This window comes from Trachurus trachurus (assembly GCF_905171665.1).
Source record: "Trachurus trachurus genome assembly, chromosome: 13".
In the NCBI taxonomy this organism is placed as follows: Eukaryota; Metazoa; Chordata; class Actinopteri; order Carangiformes; family Carangidae; genus Trachurus; species Trachurus trachurus.
In genome coordinates this window covers 23,344,936-23,370,871 of record NC_139892.1, presented here as the reverse complement: position 1 = coordinate 23,370,871, position 25,936 = coordinate 23,344,936, and the positions used below count along the sequence as shown (strand labels likewise).

The 25,936-nt window shown below is 43.1% G+C and overlaps 1 protein-coding gene across 5 annotated transcripts; it reads left to right on the top strand.

Annotated features, from left to right (window-relative positions):
* Positions 1 to 1,635: 1,635 nt before the first annotated feature.
* Positions 1,636 to 25,699, top strand: ccdc9 (coiled-coil domain containing 9). Of its 5 annotated transcripts, none has more exons than XM_083985207.1 (16): positions 1,636 to 1,735; positions 3,229 to 3,281; positions 3,513 to 3,617; positions 5,318 to 5,467; positions 5,837 to 5,872; positions 9,137 to 9,514; positions 9,742 to 9,825; positions 10,147 to 10,311; positions 10,402 to 10,583; positions 11,134 to 11,195; positions 15,470 to 15,608; positions 15,854 to 15,977; positions 16,297 to 16,849; positions 16,992 to 17,165; positions 18,274 to 18,429; positions 22,826 to 25,699. In XM_083985207.1, the coding sequence occupies exons 2-16, from the start codon at positions 3,279 to 3,281 to the stop codon at positions 22,828 to 22,830; spliced, it is 2,316 nt and encodes a 771-aa protein (XP_083841333.1). In that variant the 5' UTR covers positions 1,636 to 1,735; positions 3,229 to 3,278; the 3' UTR covers positions 22,831 to 25,699. The 5 variants fall into 5 exon arrangements, with proteins under 5 accessions (XP_083841333.1, XP_083841332.1, XP_083841330.1 ...); XM_083985206.1 differs by having other exon boundaries at positions 16,989 to 17,165; positions 18,277 to 18,429; XM_083985204.1 differs by having other exon boundaries at positions 16,989 to 17,165.
* Positions 25,700 to 25,936: the final 237 nt, after the last annotated feature.

Sequence of the window (25,936 nt, the reverse complement as noted above, 5' to 3'; positions counted from 1 at the left end):
CAAATGGGCGCTTTTCTGAAATATGACTCATATTAGACTCGTTGAATAAGTGGACGGCGACTTGTCAGAACCGACAAGGAAGTTATGTTGGTGGATTTATAACTCACAAGATTCGACACAAGTCGCTCCACTGTCACATCTATGTGCGGCAGTGGCACACACAGGAGTTATCGATGAGGCAGCAGCTTCTACTTCTACTCTCTCTCTGGACGTGCATGTGAGGGAGCGCGCACCGCGGGGCAGCCCCCCCCCCACCACCCCTCAGTGAGGGACAGAGCGGAGCAGCAGCGGACAACACACACACCAACGTACATACACAATACCGTGTATATTACAAGGAAATGCGTACGGTAGATAACCTAGATAACCGTGGCATTTTTACAGCGCAGTTGTTTACATCCTCATGCACAATAGGAATGCATTTATTGAAGAAAAAAAAAAAACATAAAAAAGGGCACTTTTTAATACGGGGCAAAAAGGGCAGGGGCTCAAGCACCCTTTGGGCCCTATGTGTGCACGTGCCTGAGCAACACATCATATAAAGAAATTCAAGAACAGATGAAAAACAAATAATTGACATCTACCAGTATACAAAGTGTTACAAAGACATTTCTAAAGCTTTGGGACTCCAGTGAACAACGGTGAGGCGCCTTTATAACCACTAATGGAGAAAGCTTAGAACAGTGGTGAGAACCTTCCCTAGATGGCTGCTCTACCAAAATACTAGGCTATATAAAAAATAATAAAATGAACATTTAAGTGTGACAAATCTGCAAGAAAGTAAGAAATCCGGATGGGGGCAAATACCTTTTCACTGCACTTTATTTAATGGAGGGGGAACAATACCTGATGTTCTCAGTTGTAAATGGTAGGCTAAATATAATCATAGAAGGCTGAAAACCACAGGACATTTCTGCGGTGTAAAGCTCAAGCATGTGAGAGCCTCCTTTCACATCTAATGGGTCTATAATAATAATAATAATAATAATAATAATAATAATAATAATAATAATAATAATAATAATAATAATAATAATAATAATAATAATAATAATACATTTAATTTAGAGGCGCCTTTCTTAAGGGTCACCTCACAGAGCATAAAATCTTAACAACATTATTAACTACTTTATATAATTGTGGGTCATTTTGATGTGATTATGTACAGCCATAGCTACTAGCTAGAGGAGTCCAAAGTGATGCATAGTTTTTTTTGTCAATAATGTGAACATTTTCCCACATGTTCACATGGCGCCAGATAATAGACCGGTATGTGTCGCATGTGTGCATGGATGTATTATATTAACGGCCTATGGTTGGCGCCGTATCCAGCAACAGATCCATGATGTGACCTCGCGGGGTTATGGTGTCAGGCTCGTGCGCTGTCCGCTGCTGCCCTCTCGTGGACTCTTCATGAACTACAACTGCTGTAAAACTACTCAGTATCACCCGCTTTCGGCTCTCTGCCTCGTTGTTCACCTTATAAGTTAAACATTCATTCAAAACGAATGCCTCTCGGTATTAGTGAGGTCGTTGCAGTGACAGATATTTCACCGAGACCCTCGAAGCAGAGCGCTGCCTCTTTAAATCCACCGAGACAGGCTCATTATTTGGCAGGAAGTGAGCCGCAGCCAACAGGAAGCCGGATAATGAGGGCACCGTGAGGCGCAGGATTTGGCAGAGAGCAGCGAGCTAACGTTGCTCTTCACACTCGGTACAACTTCCCCTGATAAAGGTAATCTTCATCGACTCCACCGCCTGTAAACGCGTCCTGGGCCGTGCAGCGCCGAGTCGTCGGTGTGGGCCGGGGGCTGCGCCTCCACCGTGGCCGGGGTCGACGCCTTTGTACCGGAGCAGACATGGCTCGGTGTGCTTATGTTACTAACGTTACTTCCCCGCAGACCAGAGCAGAGACAGACGGATCAATGTGATCGATTATCATTGAGCAGTCAGAGCCCAGCGTCCTGCACTGCGCCGTGTGTGTGTGTGTGTGTGTGTGTGTGTGTTTTAGTTTGTTGTTGTGTCTCCGGTGACTTGTGCTCGCATCTTGTTGCGTGTGTGCGGCTCTAATTAATACGCTTATCAGAAGCTTAAACGCATGGGGGATTTATTGATTTATAGTGTTCCACAAACACTCACCTGTGACCTCACTCACCTGTGATTACTGGTTACCTTGACCACATGGGAAGGGCAGGGGTGAGGAGGGGGCCAGGCCCACTCAGGACCCCTCACACAGAGCTGTAGTGTTGGATGATGACTGAGGGTCAGGGTCGTGTGTGTGTGTGTGTGTGTTTGTGTGTCAGGGTAACTTAATGGAGAAAGGCCCGCTCAGCCAAAACAAGCTGGGCCATCATGTCTCACCAAGCCAGGCCAGTAACTGCAACTAGCCAATCATAGTGATCAATTGGATTTGGTAATACAGTGGAGATAGTGACAAACCCATCTCCACAAAGTCCAGCAGATGTCTGTGTGATCAGTACACTGTCGTTTACTGACAGAAAATGATCATCTACGGGGGAAAAAGAGTATTTTTTATTAGCCTACATAATTATGTATAATGTATAATAGTTCTACCTTGAGCCATGTTTTAAGACACGTTTGGTCTACTGCTCTGTGTGTGATATGTTTTCTCAATTATCTCTCCTCCTCTCTCATTGAAAAATCCTAAATCCTCAACAAAATCTAGTTCATGTCACTGCTCTCAAAGTTGTTTCGTGTCTTCACTGAAAAAGGCATATTGAACCAGGGCTATGATTTGTCATTTGTTAGCTGATCGACAGCATAGTTTTTCCTCCTCTCTGATGATCCCCATATCGATTGATGATATCAGTCATGTTGTCTCTAGTTTCTTCTTAGGTGAGAGCTGAAAGATGTTTTGCTTTGAAATGAATGTGTTGGTTAATGGACTCTTGGTCAGACAGTCACGTGGTCTGTGGCAAACTAATGAGCATTTTTGATTATGTTCTGGCATTTTATAGATGATTCAGAGGATTAATCGATTAAGTAGAAACTAAATGACTGCAAATAATTGTCAGCTGAATCTTTATATCGGACAACAATTGGTTTCCAAACGTGTGGTGTCTCTGATTCATCCTCATGGGTAAACATCTTAAACTCAGATTTAAGGTTAAAAACCAGCTTATAGTGTCAGACTCTATGCTGTGCAGTGAAGATCATGTATTTTTGGTTTGTGCTGCAGCATCTTCATCTTCATCTGTCTCATTACAGGAGGAACAAGCTGTCAGCCACCAGTGTATGAAGACAAGTCAGAGGCAGCCATGGTAAGTAAGAGAGAGATTTTAGTCTTTGGTAAAGGAACTCTACGCGGTTCACTTAAGTTGCTCATTCAAGTGTTCAACATCTAATATTCACGTCTTTAAACTGGAGATGTGTCGGTACAGAGAGGAGATGAAACAGAACAATCCATCTTCTACGGATGTTTGTGTCATGTACGACACGTTTTCTTCCTTCTCCTCTTATTGCTCTGCTGCTCTTCCTCTTCTCTCTGCCAGTCTTCAGCGGTGGATCTCAAGACCAAGGAGGAGAAGGATGCAGAGCTGGACAGACGAATCGAAGCTCTGAGGAAAAAGAATGAAGCTCTGGTCAAGAGGTACCAGGTATGGAAATCTTAGCTTTAAAACACACACACACAAAAATGCAGTTAGTATCAGCCCATTTAGTTCAGGAGACTAAACACTAACTCAGAAGTGTGTTTTGTTCACACTTGTCCATGAATTTCATAAAAAATATTATATGATTGGACCATTGCGTCCCTCAAAAAGTCTTGTGTTGTCACTCCTTACAAACTGCTGTCATCTAATCTGTTGTTATTTTATTGGAGCAGTGCTGAGTCATTCTAACATAAAGTGTTTCTGCTCTCAGTAACATTCATTCAGTCACAGCAGCTGTCAAAGATCACAGCAAACCTTGGCCTCATGTCGGCCCTGAAATAGAAATGATCCACCACACAGTGACTGATACAGATTTCATATTTCACAGAGAGCACTGCAGTGATATCAGATCAGTAATTGGTATTGGCAGATACTCTTGAGCTATGAGAAAAATAATAATGGTCCAATCCATTTGTTTTTGTCAGAGCTCTTTCTTGTTTCTTACAACCAGAGGACGTCTTGTGTTTTCTGTTTGTTGTTGCACATGACTGTCTGTCCCATTCCTGTGGACGTGAGATCTCAGTCACAACATAAGGGAACTTCTTCTTCCTTTGTGGTTGAAGGTTTAGGATCTGCAAACTACAAATGACCGCATATACATCTGTATATGCTATAGTTATTATCATGTCATCTGCCTGACTATATACTCATGTGTTACCAGCATTTTACACATGATGCTGTACAACATACTAACTATGAAAACACGGAAACAAGCTGAGTCACATCAGTTTTTGCTGTGTTGTCCCTCTGCCTTGAAAACAACATCAGTTTTCCTCAGTTTATCGACACAGTATATCTGTGGAGGTACATTTGTGTCTTTATTAGTCAATCAAAAGAAATTGATTTAATTGAGAAATTGATTTAAACAAAAAATATATTTTCAATCAAAACAAACTTCACTTCAATCAAAACAAACATTTTCAATAAAAAAAAGTGTTTGAATGCAAAAAAAATATTTGAGACCCAAATAATTGCATTTGAACCCTTTTTTTCTTTGATTGAAAAGTTTTTTTTTTTGATTGATTGTTTTTTTTTTGATTGATTGTTTTTTGAAGTGAGTTATTTGAAAATATATTTTTTGTTTAAATCAACTTTTATTTGATTGAATGATAAAGACAAAAATATCATATCCATAATATGGCCTAAATAAAAAAAAAAGATGACTTTAATCCAAAAAAATATTTTCAATCAAATAATAGCTCGCCTCAATCACAAAAAAAAACCCTTTTCAATCAAAGAAAAAAAGGGTTCAAACGCAATTTTTTGGGTCTCAAATATTTTTTTTCCTTCAAACATTTGTGTTGATTGAAAATATATTTTTTGTTTAGATCAGCTTTTCTTTTGATTGAATGTTTGGAGCAGGACTTTGTGTGGACCAGACCAGCTGTTGCAGAACTCTTTGTTCTTCTTGTCTCTGAAGATAGTGCTTTATGATTCTGGCTCTACACATTGTTCACCAAAAAACTATATGATCTGATGTTGACAATTTTAAATTGCAAATATCAAACATGATTTTTCAAGGATGTAATATTTGTTTTTGTTCTCTGGGGTATTCTGAGAGATGTTGACCACCATCCACAGCAACATTCAACACTGCTCAGCAGCTTTTGTCTAATCTCACTTGTTCTGTGACTTGATCTCAACAGGAAATTGAGGAGGACAAGAAGAAAGCAGAACAGGAGGGCATCGCTGTGACAACACCCAGGAAGCCCCGCCCCCACGAGCCAGAGACAGACAGGAGGAAGACCGAGAAGGAAAACTTCACGGTCACAGTCGACCTTTCTAAGCCAGCAGGGGTAAGACATGGTGACACCCTGAACTTTTTAAAAAGTCATTGCCCTCTTTTAAAAAGTCATTGCCCTCTTTCAGAAGCAAGATTGATTTTTTTTTCATGACACTTAATCACAGTCAACTGTTTTATGATGGCTCTGTACATGCAGGATGCAGCTTATCAACTCTGACAGATTCTCATTATCGTAATCTGGTCTAACCATCATGCCCTGCACCAGCCCTGTGCCCATTTCTTAATTAGAGAAAGTTTGAGATGTATATTGACAAACACATACATAACAGTTAGCAGAAAGACTTGCACCAAAAGAATAAAGGAAATGAGAGCTTCACCTAACATTATATACGTTATGTCCTGGTTGTTTTTAACTTTAAAGGTGGTGAACAGTTGGATGGAAACGGCTGACTCCTCGGTGAGGCAAAAATAAATAAAAACCTTTCATAACTAAGTAGATGAGTGCATTTTGGCTGATGGGATACTTCGACCTCTTCCCATGACAATATTTGGATTTGATCTTATTCTGTCATAAAATCTTACATGTGTTTCATAATTGTAAAGGATATGCTCTGTCAATATATTCAGAACATATGATATGTCCTAGTATTGATATATAATATTATACATCAGTCCAGTCACTCCAAATGGTCTAATTAATAAAACTTGCAACATTACAGTTTAAGTAGAACCAACTATTCTCTGCTACATGTAGAAAAAAACTAGTAAGTGACATCATCCTTGCTTATGAGCAAGTACAGGTACAGTAGGATGGTGAGAGTGAGCTGTGTGTGTGTGTAGTGTGTAGCGCTGTCTGTGCTGTGTACAGATTTGATCAGGCCAACATTACTGTAAACCAGAGCTGAGATGATTGTATGTGTACCTGCTACTGCAGTGTAATGTTTTCCCAGCAGCCTCTCGTGCAGCATGAACTTCAGCTGACCTACTGAAGTACACAAATGTCCTGGGAAATGAGCTCTGTGATCTGATTCTCAAGCTCTTTATGTTCAGCATTTGATTAAGTTCAGGTTGTTTCATCTGCCATCATATAATTCAACGAGAGATGAAGACACAGACGTGCACCTGTTGATTACACTCAGTCTCTCTTTAAACTGGAAGGGAGGTGGAGTAATTCATCGTGACCTCACATTCTGACAGATTACAAAGTTTAATGATAAATCAGATGCATACAATTATCTAAAATATTAAAGCTCCTGTGTATATATATTTTTTCTTCTAATATCTTATATACAGTATATTCAATAGGGGTGGGAGAAAAAATCGATTCATATAAATACTTTTTTTTTTTTTTTTAATTTTTAAAAAAATATTGTGCAATGTGCATTTGTTAGACTTTTTTACATACAGAGACTACAGGTTTTGAAAAGGGTTATAAGGGTATACAGTTCACTTTATAGTGGAGTATGTTAATTTATAGGCTCCTACAGTATTTGTGTGCAGATAAATGTTAAAAATGCAGACTAAAAATCGAGAGAATCGGCAATATCGTAGAATCGCAATTTAAATCGAACCGCCATCCAAAAAATCGTAGAAGAATCGAATCGGGAGAAAAGCATATCGTCCCAGCCCTAATATTCAATATGTCTTAATGGAGAGAGGTCTGTGACCCAGACTTGGCACCAGCAGAGATGTCCACTTCTAATGGTGGAGTCAAACCAAAATTTGCTTCATGTTCGTGTCAAACAGGGCAGACAGTGGGTTGAGCAGGTGCCACTTATGCAGAGGCCACAGTCCTCACTGCAGCCTTCCCCGGTTCGAAGCCCGAATCTGGTGGCCCTTTGCTGAGTGTCATTCCCCCCCTCTCCGCCTCCCCGTTTCCTGTCTCTCTCAACTATCCTATCAATTAAAGGCAAAAAGCTCAAAAATACACTTAACCCTAACTCCTTAACAAGACAGATCGATGCAGTGGAGGGACAGTGACAGAAGTATCTTTCATCAGGCAGGTTTGTACGCCTGTGTGGCTGTGTACGCCATAAAGCGTTTGAACCACCCACACCCTTCTGACCTATACAAGACGTCCAAAGTCAGAGGTGAAAGCTCTTGGCTGTCTGTCGGTGTGTGATTAGCTGCTGGAGGGCGGTGTTATGGCTGACGTTCAGGCCGGTGAACTCCTCCTGATTCCAGCATTAGCTGAGACAAACGCAGCAGATGGCTGGGCAGATCATAAGAGCTTGATTTCCAGAACTTGCACATAGTAGCTTTAATTATAATAGAATAACATAGCTTCTGACCATCATTTTGTGGTAGAGCACATAGAACCACTCTTTTTTTTAAACTTTACTTTCTCACATAAAGGTGCCATTTTGTCCATCTTACAGCATATAGCTCTGGTTTTATTGTAGACTGTAGGTCATTTGTTCCATTGATCGAATTTCTTCGACAATGTCCAGCCAGTGGCTCAGTCCAGGTGGGTCAGTTTTCAACCAACTTCTTGTAATGGCTTTCTTAGCCACAAGAGATAGGATCTTGAACAGGTATACAGTATGTCTTCTTTACCTATTACACCATCTGGTATCAGTCCTATATATATACCGGGGAACCACTCTCCCTTTTACTTTTATTAAACTCTCAATAACTGATTTTTAATTCACACAGGGGCATTGGTATTAATGTTTGAACACATAAATACCATATTATCAACATTTAAAGTTGACTCCTGAAGTAAAAAACTGTTTTTCAGTTGCTAAATGATCCAAGTTTGAAAGCTAGTGTGGGAGCCATGAACTTGATTTGGGATATTTCTCCAGGCAGTGGGACATGTAAAGTATCCAGGCACCTCATTATCATTATGACACAAAACATTGGTAAGGAGTGGATATTATTATTCTGAGGACATGTCTAAATAGATCGAAGTGAGGAGCTGGTAGCAGCTACCGTGAAGGACATTGATTTCATATGCTCGGTCAATAAGTAAAGTAAAAAATATTGGTCATAAATCTTGATTACAGACACTTTAAATAACTACCAGAGCACATGTGATCCAGGACAGTATGATGCCTGACCTCCTGAAGCAGGCGCTAATCAGGTCAAGAGGGAGTGGTGTTGCAGCGCAGTGTGATCCGGCCGAGGCACACGCTGACTCAGAGATGAGCACTAACCACTGCAGACCCCCGAGTGTTCAACCTGCGAAGATTACATGACAAAAAAGGACCTTAACGGGCAACATGGTGTCTGCTCCATGTGTGAGCCCGTTTGAGTGGATATTGATTCAGGTCAGCACGTTCACTTTGCTGCATTAGACTGTTAAACCTTTTCTATGGCTCGACAATAGACTCCTGAGCTTAAAGAGCTCCCCGTCTCGCTCTTTCCCTCCCTTGTTCATCACCTCCCAGCGCCTCTCTCTGAGCTCGTCCTGGTGTAATTTTGCATAATCCATAGCCCTGATTATTATTCCTTTGTACCAGTTCTTCACACTGAAGAGACGGGGTGTATTTAGATTAAAGTCGGTTCAGGACAGGAAATGATTTCCCCCTTGGGTCAACCAAGGATCAATGCAGAGCAGTGAAGAACAAAATATTTACACACTGTTTTAACACATTATTTGCCCTGTGGATTATTATTAGACTGGATGAATTATTAAAGTATTTTACAAGAACATTCAAAGATATCATCCTCCGATTCTACATCATATAAGGACTGTAAAATACTTTGTTTCCTTCAGGAGAAGAGAGTGGTGAACGACTGGAACCCAGGAACACCTCGAGGCCGCAAGTTGTCAGAGGAAAGTGACGGGCCCAGAGGGCCGGGCGACGCCCACAGCCCCACTAGGAGGGCGGGGACGGGACGAGTGGGTCGGGGAGGACAGAGAGGAGGAGGAGGACGCCAAGAGAGGAGAGAGCGTGAACCAAGGACACCCAGAGATGGAGAACCTGGGGGGGAGTTAGGAGGGCCGGGACGCAGAGGAGGAAGGAGAGGACGAGGAAGAGGAGGAGAAGAAAGAGGAGGAGGAAGAGGAGGAGAAGAAAGAGGAGGAGGAAGAGGAGGAGGAGAAGAAAGAGGAGGAGGAGGGACCCCAGGTGGCATGGACCGGAAGTCTAAGGTACGAAGCTGCTCCGCTGTATCACTGACACAGGGTCAGATCAGGTGACGGACACGAGGACCAGTCTGTAATGTGAACAGTGTTTTTTTTTTTTTTTTCAACTGTGTAATGAACCTGTAAAAGATAAAATAGTTTGTGCTCACCAACAAGAACGTCTTGTCATTGTTAGAATAACTTATTCTGATCAGTGGCTATAATGACGTGGCCTTGTGTTGTTTCCTGGACAGGAGTGGGAGGAGAAGAGACGACAGAACATTGAGAAGATGAACGAAGAAATGGAGAAAATAGCAGAGTATGAACGAGGACAGCGGGTATGAGAAAAGATTATTCCACACAGTTTTAGCTTATCAGACGGTTCCTAGATCCTCTAAACCCACAGAGACGACTGTTGGTCCTGTTTCCTTCCTCACACGCTCATGTTCCTTCTCTTCATCAATTATGTCAACTTGAAACAGCATCACTTATATTTTCCCTTTTATTAATGGTGATGGGTGTCTTTTTATTGTCACCCTGTCCCTCTATCTGTTGTTCAACACAGGTTCAGATTTACAGCGTAGTGAGTTGACAGTCTTTACTCTGCCTGAACCTGATCAAATGTGGCAGATCTTTACATTTAGAGTTTCTCTTAACAGCAGGATGGTGACAAACCGATCCGTAACTTCCTGGATGATCCGAGACGCTCAGGTCCAGCGCCAGACATAGACCGCAAGGAGGGCAGCAGGAGACACGTCCGAAACTGGGGGGGCCTCGACTTCGACAACGTGAAGACAGGATCTGAGCAGGAGAGGGAGTGGACTGTGAGTAATTTAAGTCTTTAAGCCTTTTTTTTTGTCTTTTTGTCTTTTCCTGTGTGACATTATGTGTTTCTGTCCCCACCCTCGCTGTAGAGTCGAAGGCCGGGTCCAAAGGGCTCCGTAGACATGACCATGTCCATGACCGGCCGGGAGAGAGCAGAGTACCTGCGCTGGAAGAAAGAGCGAGAGCAGATTGATGAGGAGAGACTGGCACGCCATCGCAATGCCACAGGCCAGTGGAGACGAGAGTGGGACGCACAGAAGACTGAGAACATGTGAGAAGGGGGAGGGGATTTTCTTCTTTTGACTGATTTCTGTGACGCTGCCTGGAGAAGAGCACCACGCTTGAAAAGGTGTCTCAGCAGAGGCCGATCTGACCTTTTCTTCATGCCGTTAAGCCCCTGTATTTCTGCATATTTTAAAATCAGTTTCACCGACTCCCCTCCCTTCTTCTAAGCACTAGATTTGTTCTATTAAAAGTAAAATAAAACCTCATGTACGTCAAAAGGAAACCTGTCCAGCAGAGGATTCGAGCAGGATTTCATTTCATATTTAAAATGTTTAAATGTGTCAACAACTGTGCACATCGGCAGAGATTGTCTCTTGGTAGTCGCTCACACAGTTGTTCTTGGTTTCTTCACATGAAAAGTAGCAGAAGAAAATGTAGAACAAGTTGTCGTCGGAGGCGGAGAACCAGGAAGGGCTGAGGGGAATGTTTGAGAGCTTGTCAGTTGGGATAAAGATGAGGACAGAGTGACGTGAGGAGACAAACACACTGATGTGGTGTGTGTGTGTGTGTGTCTAACCCTGCGGCTCCTTTCACAGGTTCAAGGAGGACCCATATGCAGCTGCAGAGGGCAACACGCCCGAGCAGGGCAGCAGGAGAGGCAAGTCTTGACACACGTACACACACTCACGCACCACCAACATGCTGTTGCCGTGGTTACACAACAGCTGGCAGGACCAGGGCAGCAGTAGACCCTCCAGACCCTCAGTCCACCTCCGTCTGTGTCTCCTGTCTGACCTGATGTCACTTCAACATGTCATCACACACACCAACCTCACATCAGAGGACACGACACCCTCTCCCTCCTTCAGCTAATTAAGGCCGTTATGTAAATAGCAGTTGATAAAGCTTGTTATGTTAATACTCGCCGTATTTCCCTGGAGTCCGAATCAACCTCTTAAGACGCAGTCGTGTTGATCCGCCAGGAGCTTCAAGGCCCCGGTTTTTGTTTATGGGTGCTGACTGACTTGAATTAATGAGGTTTATAATTTACAATTTTTCACTTTGATTATTTTTCCAAATTAACCAGTTGGTTTCTTAAATATCAAACATCACAGCTGCACATGACTTCAAATTCAAGAGTTACCGTAATATTGATTTATATTTCTGAATGGAACTTTCATGTGAATGTTACATTTCAGGATCAGGGAGTTTCTCCACATTTGTCAGAAATGTTCACTTTGAATCACGGATGAGCAGCTGAGGCTTTAGTGGTTAAAAGGTCAAAGGTCATTATATCCTCTTAAAAGGTTTCTGGCCAAAATTCATACACAAATGTCTAACAATATGGCAGGTTTTATAATTCAAAGGGTCAAAGGTCAACCTCACTGTAACATTATAGTGTAAAAAACACATGTGGCCATTATTCAGCGCCATGGGAGTAACTGTGACCATATTTCTAGTAACGTTCCTGGTTGTTTACAGCTCACGAGCGCAGGCAGCAATTTACAATTACACTCCTGACGAGCTTTATGACGTGATTGTGCTCATGCATGTTGGAGTTTTAGTCACCCATCCAAATAATTTACTGTGGGACCTGTAATCCCAGTCCCACAGCTAAACAGGCCAAGCTCTGTTCCAGTGGCTCTGCATCTATAATGCAGATCCTCTTCTCTGCTGGATGGTTGGTGCTTGAGATTGCAGATGTAAGCAGTGATTGTATTCATAAAACACCAGATGAGAGAAAACATAAACCTGTGTTAAACATGAAGAGCTGAACAGTCATAAAATAACTGCATCACACTTTAGACCTCTGGAACGTGTTGTAGTTTTATTGAACATGGCATGACGGTGAAGATGGCTCTGTGTGAAAGGTTGGATAATTGGAACAGTAATTATGATTGGAGCAGTGGTCCCACATGCAAAAACCACTTTGTAACAAATGATGTTTCCATGGTTATTATGTCTTTGCTCTCTTTTGTAGACAAGGTGTATGTGTGTGTTTGTGTGTGTGGTGGATGCACTGTAATGTGTGTGTGTGTGTGTGTCTCTCTGCAGCGCGGGGGCGTAACTCTCGTGCAGAGCCTCGGGGCAGGGCCTCAGGTTAGACCGCAGCATGGGACTGAGATTACCCTGTGTGTGTTTTTTGTTCCATTTGTGTGTCTGTGTGTGAAGCACAACAGCTGAACCCGATACCAAACTCACCTTAACCCACAAACCCTGACAAAGCAGCCCATGCATGTAGTCACCATAATCATCAACTTAGTCCACCGTCAAAATATAATGCAGCTCTCTAAACTCTAAATTCAGCCTGAATGAGAAAATATTGTAAAGACGTTGTAAAAGTATCAAAGCCTCAGTCCACACAGATCAGTCAGCCTGAACACCAGCCGTCAGTCAGCACTTCTGTAACTTTGTGATGTCACAACAAGACCCGCCCACATGAACCTAACATCCAACAGTTTAAATCTGCTGTATTTGTATTGGATCACCCAGAGTTAATAGAGAACATGTCCTATGTGACATGCTCAACCAAACACCGCTGTACCTGATGTTTTCAATGTGCAGTAATTCCTGATTTATCGCTTTCTGTACTCGCTCTACCCAATAATAATCCCATGTTGTGTCTGTTTTCCAATAAGACTGGACAATCATATTTAAAAGTCTTACAAAGTATTAAATGTAGCTTTTCAAAAAACTTTCTCTGCTCTTTAAGCCTCAAAGGCCTGTGTAGATATTTTTCCATCTGTATGACTAAAAGCAGTCGGCTAGCACACAGGGTGACCGTCAACACTCCCCCTCTGTGTCTGGGTTTAGCTTTGGAAGCGGGTTAACATCTGTCAGGCTTTGTGAATGTTTCCTTGAGGCTGGCAACACTTGAGAAGCTTCTGACTGCACACACACCTGTCTGTCAGGAGGGTGAACAGTGTTTTTCTTAGTTCTCAGTGTTTGTCCGGCCTCCTCTCACCAGTCTGATCTTCGCTATTTCCACTGGAAATCCTGATCACATGTGAGGAGGTTCAAACAAAAGCTGAGAATGAACTCTAACCACTGTTCAGTCCTGTTTCTTTCTTCCATCTCTCTGTGACCGGAGCTGGAGTGTATATTAGAGGTTATGGCACTACACCTGCCCCACATTAAAGCCTGCACCTGCTTTGGCTGTATTTGTGTGTCCACATTGGGTGTGTGTGTGTGTGCTTTCCTTTATTCTTTACCATTTCTAATTTGTGGAATGACTTGAGTGTCCTCTCCGCAGCCTCGGGCTTCTCTGTTCAATCTCCTCATCTTCATCCTCTCAGTTTTTTTCTTTCCTCCTCTCTGATCCCTTCATCTCTTTCGTGCTTTCTCTTTCTGACCTTTTTTTTTATCACGGTGTCCCCTCCCCTTTGAGAGCTCTCACCCTCCTCCCTCTCGACATCCTCATGGTTGGAGGGAGGGAGCTTTCAGTCTCTGACCTTCTCTCTCCTCCTTCCTCCATCTTCTGTTTCTGCCCCCCCCCTAAAACATCTTACCATAATTTTGACGGTTTTCTTACTCTGTTCTTGTTTGACCTTTATGTTTCTTTCATTCCTCCATTGGCTCAATTCTACTTTCTATATTAATCATTCCTTCCAGAGTGCATTGCCATTCAAATTTCCAAAAGTGAATTTTGGAAAAACTCTCAGATGCCACACAGGAATGTATATGCTTTTTTGTTTGGTTGTTTAATATTCACAGCATTGCTCCTTTATCCAATGTGTCACAGCATCACTGTGTGCTTTTTAGCATAGTAAGCATTGTGATGTGACAACCACAACCAGCCTACAACTACAGTATATTCTCGTATTTGTGTGGTGTATCACATCACTGACCCATATTTCAATCACAATATCTGTCAAATTAATCTCAATATGTTTCTTTCTCCATATTGATTAGCTCTACTTTTGTGTGTTCAAGTCATGGCACTGCCATTGACACATTTTAAGTGGAACAGTCTCACAAGAAGAGAAAGCTGAGCAGATACCATCCATAATTGTAAAATCCTCTACTTTGCACTAAACTGTGATGGAAACCCGGCTTCTGTTGCATCCTTCCCCGCTCTGACATCCCTTCTCTCAGCATTTTTCCTCACTCTTTTAGAGTGCTATTGAGCTGTGTTGCATTATACAGATATGATCTTGTTTGTTTTTTTTAGCTCATGATATTATTATTATGATGATGATATTAAAGAGGTGGTTGGAGTAATAGAGCCACTTCTCAGTAGAAGGCATCAGGCTGAGGGAGACTGCCTCTTTCTCTCTCACCTGCAGCCATCAGTCAGCCACCGACTCGCAGACAGACAATTGACCTTGTCTCATAGTTCAGATGGACTCTGCAGCTGCAGGACTGCTGCTGTCACAAGTCTTGACTCTGTTGTTACATAAGGTATTGACTCTCAAACTGCAGCAGCAGGAAGCAGGAGAAGCAGACAGAGGAATGAATACATTGGTCATGTTTCGACTAAACATTAATTCAAATTTATTTCTTAAAGATAGTTATGCATTTCTGATAAATATGGCAGGTATTTATTGCACGTTTTGGCATATATGCATATTCCAGTTTAATTTAAACATCTGTTATCCTGGCCTCTTTATGAGTCATGAGGAAAGCTTAGGACTGATTTCAGGAGAGTGCCTTCTTAAAATTGTGTTGGTTATATTTTTTTCATACTATGTACCCAGTGTGTGTACCCAGCTGGATCATGAGTTTTGATTCATGCCTTTTAAAAAACGACTTTTACGCTTCACTTGCTGCGGGGTAAATGTCCTGGGTCATTTGAGCAGCAGCTGTGACAAAGATAAACAAACATCCATCGTCTCATTTCTCATCCTTCAGTCCCTCTCCTCTCTACTGCTCCCCTCCTTCAGATCAGGTGCCATCAAATAACTTGACACTTGACTTTAATGTCCCCTACAGATGACACTAAGCGGCCGCCTAAAGTTCCGACATTTGGCGACTTCTTGTCCCAGGGTAGGACGCAGGGGCCCCGAGGGGACCGAGGGGACCGAGGGGACCGAGGCCGAGGGAAGGGACGAGGACAGAAACAAAGCTACAGGTAGATCAGACGGCATCAAACTCTGTGCAAAGATTCTCATGATGCTGAAGGTGTCAAGATTAAGAATCAGATTCTGATTCAGCATTATTTTAAATAATTAAATTATTCTTCAGTCTCCATAATAAAATTCACACTAAACATCACACGCTACAGGAGTCAAAGCAGTCAAATGATTGGTTTAAACAGCACTTTTGACAACCAAAGGGAAAATAATGTCTTGTTACATCTCTGGATGTCTTTGACAGCATGCATGACAACCGCTGGGAAGGAGAGAAAGAAGAGGAGGAGAAGGAAAAGGAGGACCAGACAAAGATGGAGGAGAAGACAAAAAAGAAGGAGGTTAAACCCAAACCTCCCACAGGGCAGAAGGTAGGGGAGCTTCATGTGGATTTATAACCAACCAGCATTTCATAACAATAGCTTTAGACGGAAAAAAAACTGTTACAGTTAACATTTAATCACAGAAAATACAAGTCGTTGGAGCAGTGGAGGTCCCTGCTCTGGTCTTTGGCCCTGTGACTTCATTGTTTTGGTTTAGTAAACCCTGATTTTAGCGGACAGCTAACATTAGTGGCTAAAACACATACTGTACATGTTTCTGCTTCGGCCGAAAGAACACAAAAATGTTGATCAAAGTTTTAAGATTCAGTAACTTTCCCAGAAATCATCTCCTTCCGTCTCCCCGCAGGTGGAAGAGAAGAATCGAGGAGAAGAGGATGACGAAGACGAATGGGAGGATGCAAGCGATGGAGAGGAGGATGTGGAAGCAGTGGAGGAGGGGAGCGGCTCAGAACACGACTCCAGGGGAGACGAGAAGAAAGACACTGGGAAAGAGAAAGCAGCCAAGAGCAAAGACAGCTCCCCGACGTCTCCCGCACCTCGTTCTCGATCCACATCAGCAGGGAGTCCCAAAGAGCAGCGCACCCCCCGGCCCAAGGTCCACATCCCCCCCCCAGCAGCGGCTCAGGAGTCCCCAGAGGGAGGTAAGCCCGTCAGCCCCTTCTCCCCACTGGACGGCCACCAGCCTGTGTCAGACTGGGGGGAGGAGATGGAGATGCTGTCGCCCCGGAGCAGCATGGGAGGCGAGAGTCCCCTGAAGCCCCCCAGCACCGAGACCAGTCCCCTGCAGAAGAAGGAGCAGGAGCAGGAGCAGGAGCAGGAGCAGGAGCAGGAGCAGGAGACAGTGAGTCAAGCTGCCAGCTCCAATGATGCTCCTGAGCCACAGAAAGAGGAGGAGACGGGTAGGACAGCAGCCTCACACTCTTCATGATGTTAACTGCTGTTAACTGCCACTGTGTATTGTCTCTTCAACTTTCTGTCTTGTCTCATCTCTGCCTTGATCCCCTCCGTGGCGTATTTCGTCTTTCTCCTCTGCTCCAGAAGAGGCTGAAACCCAGCAGATTCCAGTGGTGTCAGAGCCAGAGTCTGTCCCCACAGAGCCCCCAGCTCCACTGCCATCAAACACCTCCCCATCCCATAGTTCAGACCCAGCCCCCTCCGAGGTCGCTGAGGCTGCTGCGATGATGGATGAGGAAACACCTGCTGCTCCAACACAAGGTGATAGAAACCTCATGAACAGCACCAGAGCACTGTTGAGATATTGAAAACTGAAACTGTAAACCTCATGGAGGAAAAGTCAGAGGATGCTGAAGTGAAATTAACTGTGTTTATGTAGCGTTCGTCTTTTCTTAAAGGGATAGTTCAACATTTTTGGCAAATTGGCCCATTGCCATAATCCCTATAGAAGTATAGAAGTAGATTCGTTACCTTTAATTGTCGGTGCAAGCTATTTTTAGCAGAGCCGTGAGCTGCTCAGAGCTACGCCACGGAGGCTAATGGGATTTCTTGGTTTCCCTCATCAAACTCATCAAATACACAATCCAACAACTCCAAAACACTCTCGTGGACAAGTTATGACCTGCACATTCACCACGCTATGAGATAATAACGGAATGTTATGAGATGGGGTTGTTTTCGACGCAAATGCAAAGACTGCTTGCCGAAAAACTGGCCCTGACAGGAACGCGCATCAGCGGTTTTGCATGAATTTACCTCTAAGACAACTCGGTTACGTAACGTTCCGTTATTACCTCATAGGGTGGTGAATGTGCAGGTCACAACTTGTCCACGAGAGCGTTTTGGAGTTGTTGGATTGTGTATATGACGAGTTTGATGAGGGAAACCAAGAAATTCCATGAGCCTCCATAGCGTAGCTCTGTGAACCATGAATCTGATCTGTACATATGATGATGTTGTGACAGTCCATCCAGCAGTTCTTGAGATCTTAAAGGGCCGTTGTATAGCTCACTCAGTAGAGCAGGTGCCCTATAAACAGAGGCTATAGTCCTCTCTGTTCAGTTCCACCAGGCGGCCCTTTGCTGCGTGTTATCACCTCTCCATCTGTCTCTTTCCTCCTAAAAAAAAAGCATAAAAAGCACCAAAAATACTTTTAAAAAGTTTGGACCAAAGTTTGGCCTCACAGACCAACGTTTCCATCCCTGGAGCCATGTTACTGCTCTGGCTCGGACTTCAACAGAATCCATGAGCTCATCCAAACTCCCTTTTTTAAACATGAACATTTATTTGATGTCGGATACTGAGGTGTTCTTGGACAGTGGAAATGTTGAAGAGATGAATAGATCACTGATATTTTTCTCTCTGGCAGCAGAAACACTGGACACTGCTTCCCCTCCCGCTGTCCTGGAGGCTGACCAGAGCGCCCCTGAACCAGCAGGAGGGAAAGATGGCGACGCGGTGCCCGACGGGACCAACGCTGCTCCGACAGCAGAGGCGGTGGATTCCTCAGAGCAGACGTCCTCAGGTGCGGTCCTTATCAGTGACTTTGAGACGGTGTCGTACTGTAAGAAATCCCCTGCAACTTCCTAACGTCCTGTCGCGCCTCAGTGTTTTTTGGTTTTTTTTTCTTTCTCGTGGTGAATGTGTTGGTTTGATACCCTCGTCTCTCAGCTCTCTCACCTGCTCTGCTTTTTGTGTTCGCTCCACATATAAATAAATCACAGTGGGAGCTGTTCGGTGGCATGACAAAACCCAATGATATATTTATACACTCACTCACAAGCACAGCGTTCTTGCCTGGTTTTTGGATCTGATGTGTCGTCTGTCACGTGGTCACCGTCTCCTCCAACCAATCAGGACACCATCCCTTGTTTGAAACTCCACCTGACTGTCCTCCTCCTCCTCCTCCTCTTCTTCCTGTGATGGACTGAAAGTACTAACTGTGTACCGTGTGGTGTATACCGCCCCTGTTCCTCCTCGTGTTTTCATTTTCCTTATGTGAAACCATGTTTTCCTCTTTGCTCCCTTCCCCCTGTGGCTGTGATGAAAACGCTTCCAGCTCTGCATGGGATGCTGCCTGCATTACCAACCCTCGATGTATGACCTCTCGTTCTCTCTCCTTCACTGTCCTGCTGTTAATTACATGATGAGTTTGTTGCTGCTTAAGAGAGAGAAGAGGGGTCAAAGTTGCTTGTGACCCTTTGTTGTTGTGTGTATCTCCTTTTCTCTACATTCATGGCATCTTGGGAACCATCTCTATTCTATTTCACTGCCCAACCAAACAAAGTGAATTAGATACAGTTTTGATACAGGTCAGACCTGCTTTGCCGCATCATTGTCTGTCAAACAAACTACTCTATTTGATATGTGTAGTAGTATGCCCTGTGTCCTATCTGGTCTTTGACTGGAGGAGGGGGTCATCGTGCCCTCATTGGTTTGTTACACATGACTATGCTAGTTGGCACATTTCACCACTTGCATGGCTTGAAAAAATCTGGATTTAAGTCAGTTGACAGATTGAGAGAGTGATACCTCAGCCAAAATGGATGACTTTAAGTGTAAGCACAGAGCCAAATGAGCGTTTGATTAAACACAAGAGGCTCCTCTCTCTACTCTCTAGATGTTTTTGGAGAAAGCTGTCGGTCGGTCCACAGTGTTGGTCCTGACTGAAACAGCTCGGCAAGGTGATTTGATCTGATATTTGATGGATCTATATAAATCTAGTTCCTCTTAGGACATTCATTAACCTAAGAGGGTGATTGTGTATCTTTAAAACTGTGGCAGTGTGATCGGACAGTTCCTTTTTGCCCTGAATGCAACCTACCTCCTGTTCAGCTTCTGATTGGCCGGCTCTTGACCCTCCAGTCAGAACTTGACCTTGCATGGCTTCACTGATCATGTTGATGGCTCTGCCTGCCTCAAATTGTGATGATTTTTTTCTCTGTATATTTGACACGACTGTTTCATCTCCTCTGATGAAATTCATGATGGATTGTGTGTTTTTGACATGTTGTTCTTCATTTATTGCCAACCCATAAAAATGTTACTGTGGTTGGCAGCAGTAGTTTCAACCAAAAACAAACACTTATAATAATGCCACATGATATCACCACTTGGTGACTACTAGAACCAAAACACCTCATGGTACCATGAATCATTAGTGTGTTCAGCAGGGGATCAATCAGTGGGAATACAATCCGTGCTCTGCCAACTAAGTGGATAAACCACACACCAGCGGAAGTCCCGTCATTAGCTGCTTTCCTCACATACACCACAAGCTTGTGGCTTGAGTGTTATTACTTAGCTAAGAGCTAAGTTTTAAAAAGCAAATATTTTTAGATCAACTTGTTCCCAGGTTTTCCATTGTATGAAAACCAAGTTAGTCAGCATCCACAAAGCCACAGAACATATCGTGTGTATATATGTATATATACGTATATCTCATATTGTCTACAATCACCACTCTCAGCCATGGCCCAGGCCCCACCCACCTTTGCCCACCGTCTAACACCTGCAGGATTTGGTTTCTCTCAGTGTTTTACCTGAAACACTCAGAGAAGAGGCTCAGAGCTTCCTCTCTTCTGATTGGCTGACTAACCTGTTGTTACTAGAGCTCCAGAGAAAAGCCTGAGAGAGGAGATGTAAAACTACACTACACTGAGATCATTTTTAGGTCCTTAAAACTACAACTATATCTTCTTATGGATCAACAGCCCAAATAAAACCCAGGAAATGGGTAAAATGTGGGGTTTTTAGAAATCCTCCCAGTGATCCTTCATGTCTGACTCTCACCAGTAAAACTGAGAATTAAACTTAAGTTGACAGATCTCAGCCATGCGTATAATTTGGCTCTAATTTGTGGACTCAGTTTGTGTTGTTTTGAAGATGACACATTGAGAAATGTCAATGGGCCGGAAGTAATCATCAGCTTTGTTGACAATAAAAAAGACCATTAGTTGAAGGTCTAAGTGGCTTTTACCCCAACACACTGGTTCCAGATGAGGCTCCTGTTTCCTTTATATGTATGTCAGTTGGTGTTTACGCTCTACTCTAACAAGAACTTGTTGCGTGAAATTATCTTTAAATTCTTAATTTTTGTTGTGGGTATCAGATGGAGAGGCCAGATGAACACAAGCACCGTAAGGAAGGATTACTGTTGGCTCCTTTTGTTCTTTGGTGTTAAAAGACGCTGATTGCATTTACACTTGTCCTGATGACTCATTTGTGATAAACAGCAGAAGTCAGATGAGCTCATGTGGGCATTGTGTGTGCGTTTGTGTGCACGTGCATGGACACGAACGCTCAGCTCTGTTGCTGTAAGTGTGTGACAGCGTTAGTGTGTGTCGGTGTCAGGGTGGAGATCAGGAAACCAGGGAAATTAGAGGCGCAATTAAGTTTTTAAAAGGCTTTTCAGAGGAAATGAGCTGCAGCCCGCTGGACAGATGACAGTGCAGATAGAACAGATGCTGTTTGAGGTCTGATTGAATTAAATCCTGTGATGGTTCTGAGGCTCCTCGGTGGATGGAGATGAACAACGTAGCACTCAAGTAGCAGCAAACACCCTCTGATCCAGTGATCTTGGTGCTGTACAGTACAAACTCTGGACAAGAGCGCAGTGAGAGATGTTGGTGCAGCATGTATCAAAGGAAAAATGTCTTCCACTAACTTCACCCAAAAATTCACTCTGCAGATTTTACAGGTTCACTTTTTAAATGTTTTTAATCTGAGGAGATCAAAGGTTAGAAAAGTAGCCAACACACAATGTAAAGTCATCTTTTACTTTGACTAGATGCCTATGTACTGTACAGAAGTCAAATTTAGGGTGGCAATTATCCTTGTTGGTGATCAGTGTAGTATTAAGTGTTTTATTTAGGAATCTTTAATATTTATAGCTTTGACATTTGGGAAATACATCTGTTAGCTTTTTGGCGTTAGCATTGGATGGAAACATTTATACCACTCATGTCTGTATGGTTAACATGAAGCTGCTAGACTGGCTCCACCCACCTACAAGCAGTAAATAACGTTGTTGAAAGTTTGTTTAAGTGATACATAAAATGAAATGTGAATGTATTTTTACAAAGCATCACAGGCCGGACTGTCGGACTGGCCCAAAGTGTCTTTAGTTTCTGGTCCCGGCCGAGAAATAACCTCCATTAAAAACAGCAGGTTACAGGTACAAGGAGTGGTAGGCGGAGTGATACGCAGGGTCAGAGTCAGGCTCACTATTTGTTTTATTTACATAGTTCTCATTTTCTGCAATGTCAAACAGTGGTTTTGCAGTGGTGTAAATGAGAAAAGCAACAAATCCTCTCTTTTTCGAAACTGGAAACAGCAAATATTTATTCAGGGTCCATTGTCTGCCACCAGTTGGTAATGAAACATTATTTTATATCTTTGATTTTATATCACAGCCTCTTCACTTATTCACCTGACACACGTACCTCATGTCACTTTACTAGATTTATCTCATCTCACCAAGAAACACGTCGTTTACCTCCGTCACAACAACAACTGCAGCGACTGAAATGTGTTCATGTGTTATTGAGCGGAAATACTTTTGATTAGTTCTTTTTAGGTGGGAACATTTGGTACTGAGGATGTGAAATCATGAGAACGCTGGTTTGTAACGTATAGGATCAGGACGTTTACATACACAGCTGGCATGTGAACAGTTTTCCCAGCAGCGTGTGATTATCTCAGAGTGGCTGAATGAGCAGAGTGATGGCTGTAGTGAAAGATTCTCCCCGGGGGCCGCTTGCTGTAAAAATGTGCACACTTATGGTACTGTGATCTGCTTTGGATAAAAGCATTAAGCTCAGTGACACACACACACACAGTTCCTGTTCCATCACATGTGACCCCCCCCCCCCTTTCCCCTCTTGCACCACCGCTTCCTCCCTTTGTGTTTGTATCAACAGGCTGAAGCTGGTGGGAACAAACAGACTCTTCTGAGGAGGATGGAAGGAAAAGGAGACGTCTGAAGAGCATCACACTACTCATCACTGGAGTGGCCATCACACATCTACATCAAATAAATAATGATTTAAACTGTCATGAGGAGGAGGAGGAGGAGGGACTGTGCACCGCCGCCATGGACCGGCGTCTTTTCAGCGCTGTGAGCTGTTTTTAAATCTCTTGGATCAGCGGGTCCGATCACCTCTGAGTGGTCGACCGTGTGTCGTCTCACGCATCAACAGCAAAATGACTGTCATTCATTCACAGTCGCTGGCTTTCAGCGCTAAAAAGCTTTCATGTTTTGTTCTCACAGTTTGGGTCACGAGTTTCTCTGCGCTGTCAAAATAATATGTCCAGAAGAAGATCATGTGTGCAGGAGTTCAGATGTCAGGCTGAAGCAACACGCTCCGATTTCCCCTCTTGAGATTTTTAGGTTATGAATTGAGCCCTATGGAGCCTGAGAGCTGGAGATGAGCTGTGACTCGTCAGATTGGTGAAGACAGTCACTCGCTTTCAGTCTCATAATTTTTGGAAGACCACGTCATCGTAGAGACAGTGCGTCTGTTTTGTCTTTTTCTTTTATATTCACACAGTGTCCGACTGCCTCAGGAAACAAAACGGGTTAATGTCTGTGTCAGTTTGAGCTGGAAGATGATTAATTCTTTAATGACTGATCAGATTCACTTAGTCTCTCCTCAGCGCCAGCCTGCGGGCTCGTGAACCTCAGTGTGTGAGTGACGCAGCCTCTGTCCTGCTGTAAACGTGTGATGCCTGTGTTAGTCTGAGGTGCAGTGACGAGACCTCCACTGTTTCTGACCCCCACACTCGACGATGCTTTGAGTTTTTAAGAAAAAGCGGATTTTTCAAATCCTTACATTCAGAACGCTTAACGCTGCTTCTTTTACATATTCGGTAGATTCCCCTTTACTGTTAAAGGTGTTGCCAGTTTTGCCTCCTGGTTGAATCACTAGCATTCAAGCTCCAGCGTTGGTTTAGAGACAGACAAGGCTGTTAGTGCGAGCTGCATGAGGAGATAGATTTAAGACTGTTAACGCTCCTGCGTGACCACACAGGTTCACCTACAGCCACTAAACACTCTGTCACCGTCAGCTTCTATTTAGACATCGCGTATTTAAACATCACAGTGTATTTGTAACTCGTGGCAGTGGGTGCAGTTGCTCTGAGCTTTGTCTTTCAACCTCAAAACCTCTGTGACTTCTCCAGCTCACAGGTCTCAGCTCCATCAGTCTTTATCATGTAGCGCTGGGACTCCGCCCTCCAGCCTGCTCAGCTCTGTGCTTTTACTTTGTGGTTTTTAATTACTCCGTTTGTTACCATGTACACGCAGAATTTATTTTCTATCAGACTTTTTTTTTTTTTAATCATCATCAGAGAAAATATCAACATCAAAGAGCTTTCATGAAAAACTGATCCTTCCGTCTGACTGTTTACATGAGCTTCACTGCAGGTAGTTCATGATGCTTTGAATGTAATTTATGTTTTACATCAGAGCCAGCTGTACAGGCTTGCTGTGTGCGTGTGCGTATGTAACAGGCTGTTCAAGGAAAACTTTGATTTTATTTTGTTTTAATGTTTGGCTGAAGCGCTCACCCGGGTGAACTGACAGGATCAGGTGTCTTGCTCAAGGACACTTTATCCAAAACATCATGCAACGTATTCACACCTACTCCTCATCTCAAAATACCAATCATGTACTTTTATTCTTGTTAATGATGTCATTCTGTGTCATAATCAATCAGAAAAAAGATTTTATATTTTCACTGACGCAGTCTGTGCTCTCGTTTCGAGACTGGCAGCCTGTGATTCATTGGAGGCCACTTCTACAGAGAAATCTGTCATATCCGTCGGGTTAAGATTCCCCCTCTCTCCTTAGATGACACACTGCCTCTTGTATAGACAGGTTTTTTTCTTTTAAATCAAGGGTTTCATTCCAAAATGGTTTAATGGTTTATTAAAGAAAAACATCCTACTCAACGAGATATTTGTGAGTTATTGGTTTACATTTGAAGATATTTTTAAAACAGCCATAATTACAGTCTATTTGGAAATACTTGGGTTAAATTGTGTAAAGTGCACTAACATGAGTAAAGGCTTGTTGTTGGCTGCAGTGCGTTTGGTTTTAATAGACAGTTTATTTTGAGATGAAACCCTTCACTCATACCTCAGCAGACCAAGGGCTTGAGTTTGGTTTGTTTTGGAGTTTGTGCTTTGTTTTCAGCAGGCGGCTCAGCCTTTTGAATCATGTTAGCTGCAGTGGCCCACCTGTGGCGTTTGAAGACACAGGGATAAAGGGGGATGCTTTAATGTGTTTTGTTCTGTATCAAAGGAATAAAAGTGATGCATTTGAAGTGAGAGGAACTGCAATATGTACAGTTTTTAAATGAACATTCCACCGCTGGGTGTTTGTGCAAAATGTAGCCTGTGAGCTATGAAATGATTTCTGTTGTTTTGTTTTTTTTGCATATGGATGTTTATTTTTCTGAGCTTCGATGACAGATTGTATTTAAAGCAGTTAGGTGTTTCGGTGTACATCCATTTCTACGACGTCTTCCTGTTTGATACATGAAATCACTCTGACAACTAACAAGGTTTGCCTTCTGGGAGTGATGTGCAGCTGTTTTCAAAACATGATTAGCACGAGCATGAAAATTAAACTGTATGTTTTTAATGTTGTCTAAGCCATCAATGAAATAAAACGTTCCCCCATCGGCTCACACACACATCAGAGAGACAGGGTCCAGATGTTATTGCAGCTTTCCACAGCGCAGACCCACATGAAATGTAAAGCACCCTGTTGCTTTTCACTTTTTTTCTCATTTAGCCAATAAATGTTTTTTTTTCTCTGAGGTTGGACTTGTTTTTATTTATGTACAAATGCATCCATGTTGGATTAAAAACGCTCAGGGTCATAGTATTTTGTAGCTTGTCATCTCCACCCACCACACACAGACCCATGAATTTGTCATGCTTAGGAGGCACTGTGGCAGGATGAAACCACTCGTGCACACACGGATCTGTGTTGTGTTTGAATCACTGTGACCTTGGCTGCCGCA

Excerpts from the sequence above, each read along its gene's own strand:
- ccdc9 (XM_083985204.1), top strand. Across the intron at positions 9,515-9,741 it reads GCATGGACCGGAAGTCTAAG|GAGTGGGAGGAGAAGAGACG; the intron begins GTACGAAGCTGC and ends TTTCCTGGACAG. Across the intron at positions 9,826-10,146 it reads AGTATGAACGAGGACAGCGG|CAGGATGGTGACAAACCGAT; the intron begins GTATGAGAAAAG and ends TTCTCTTAACAG.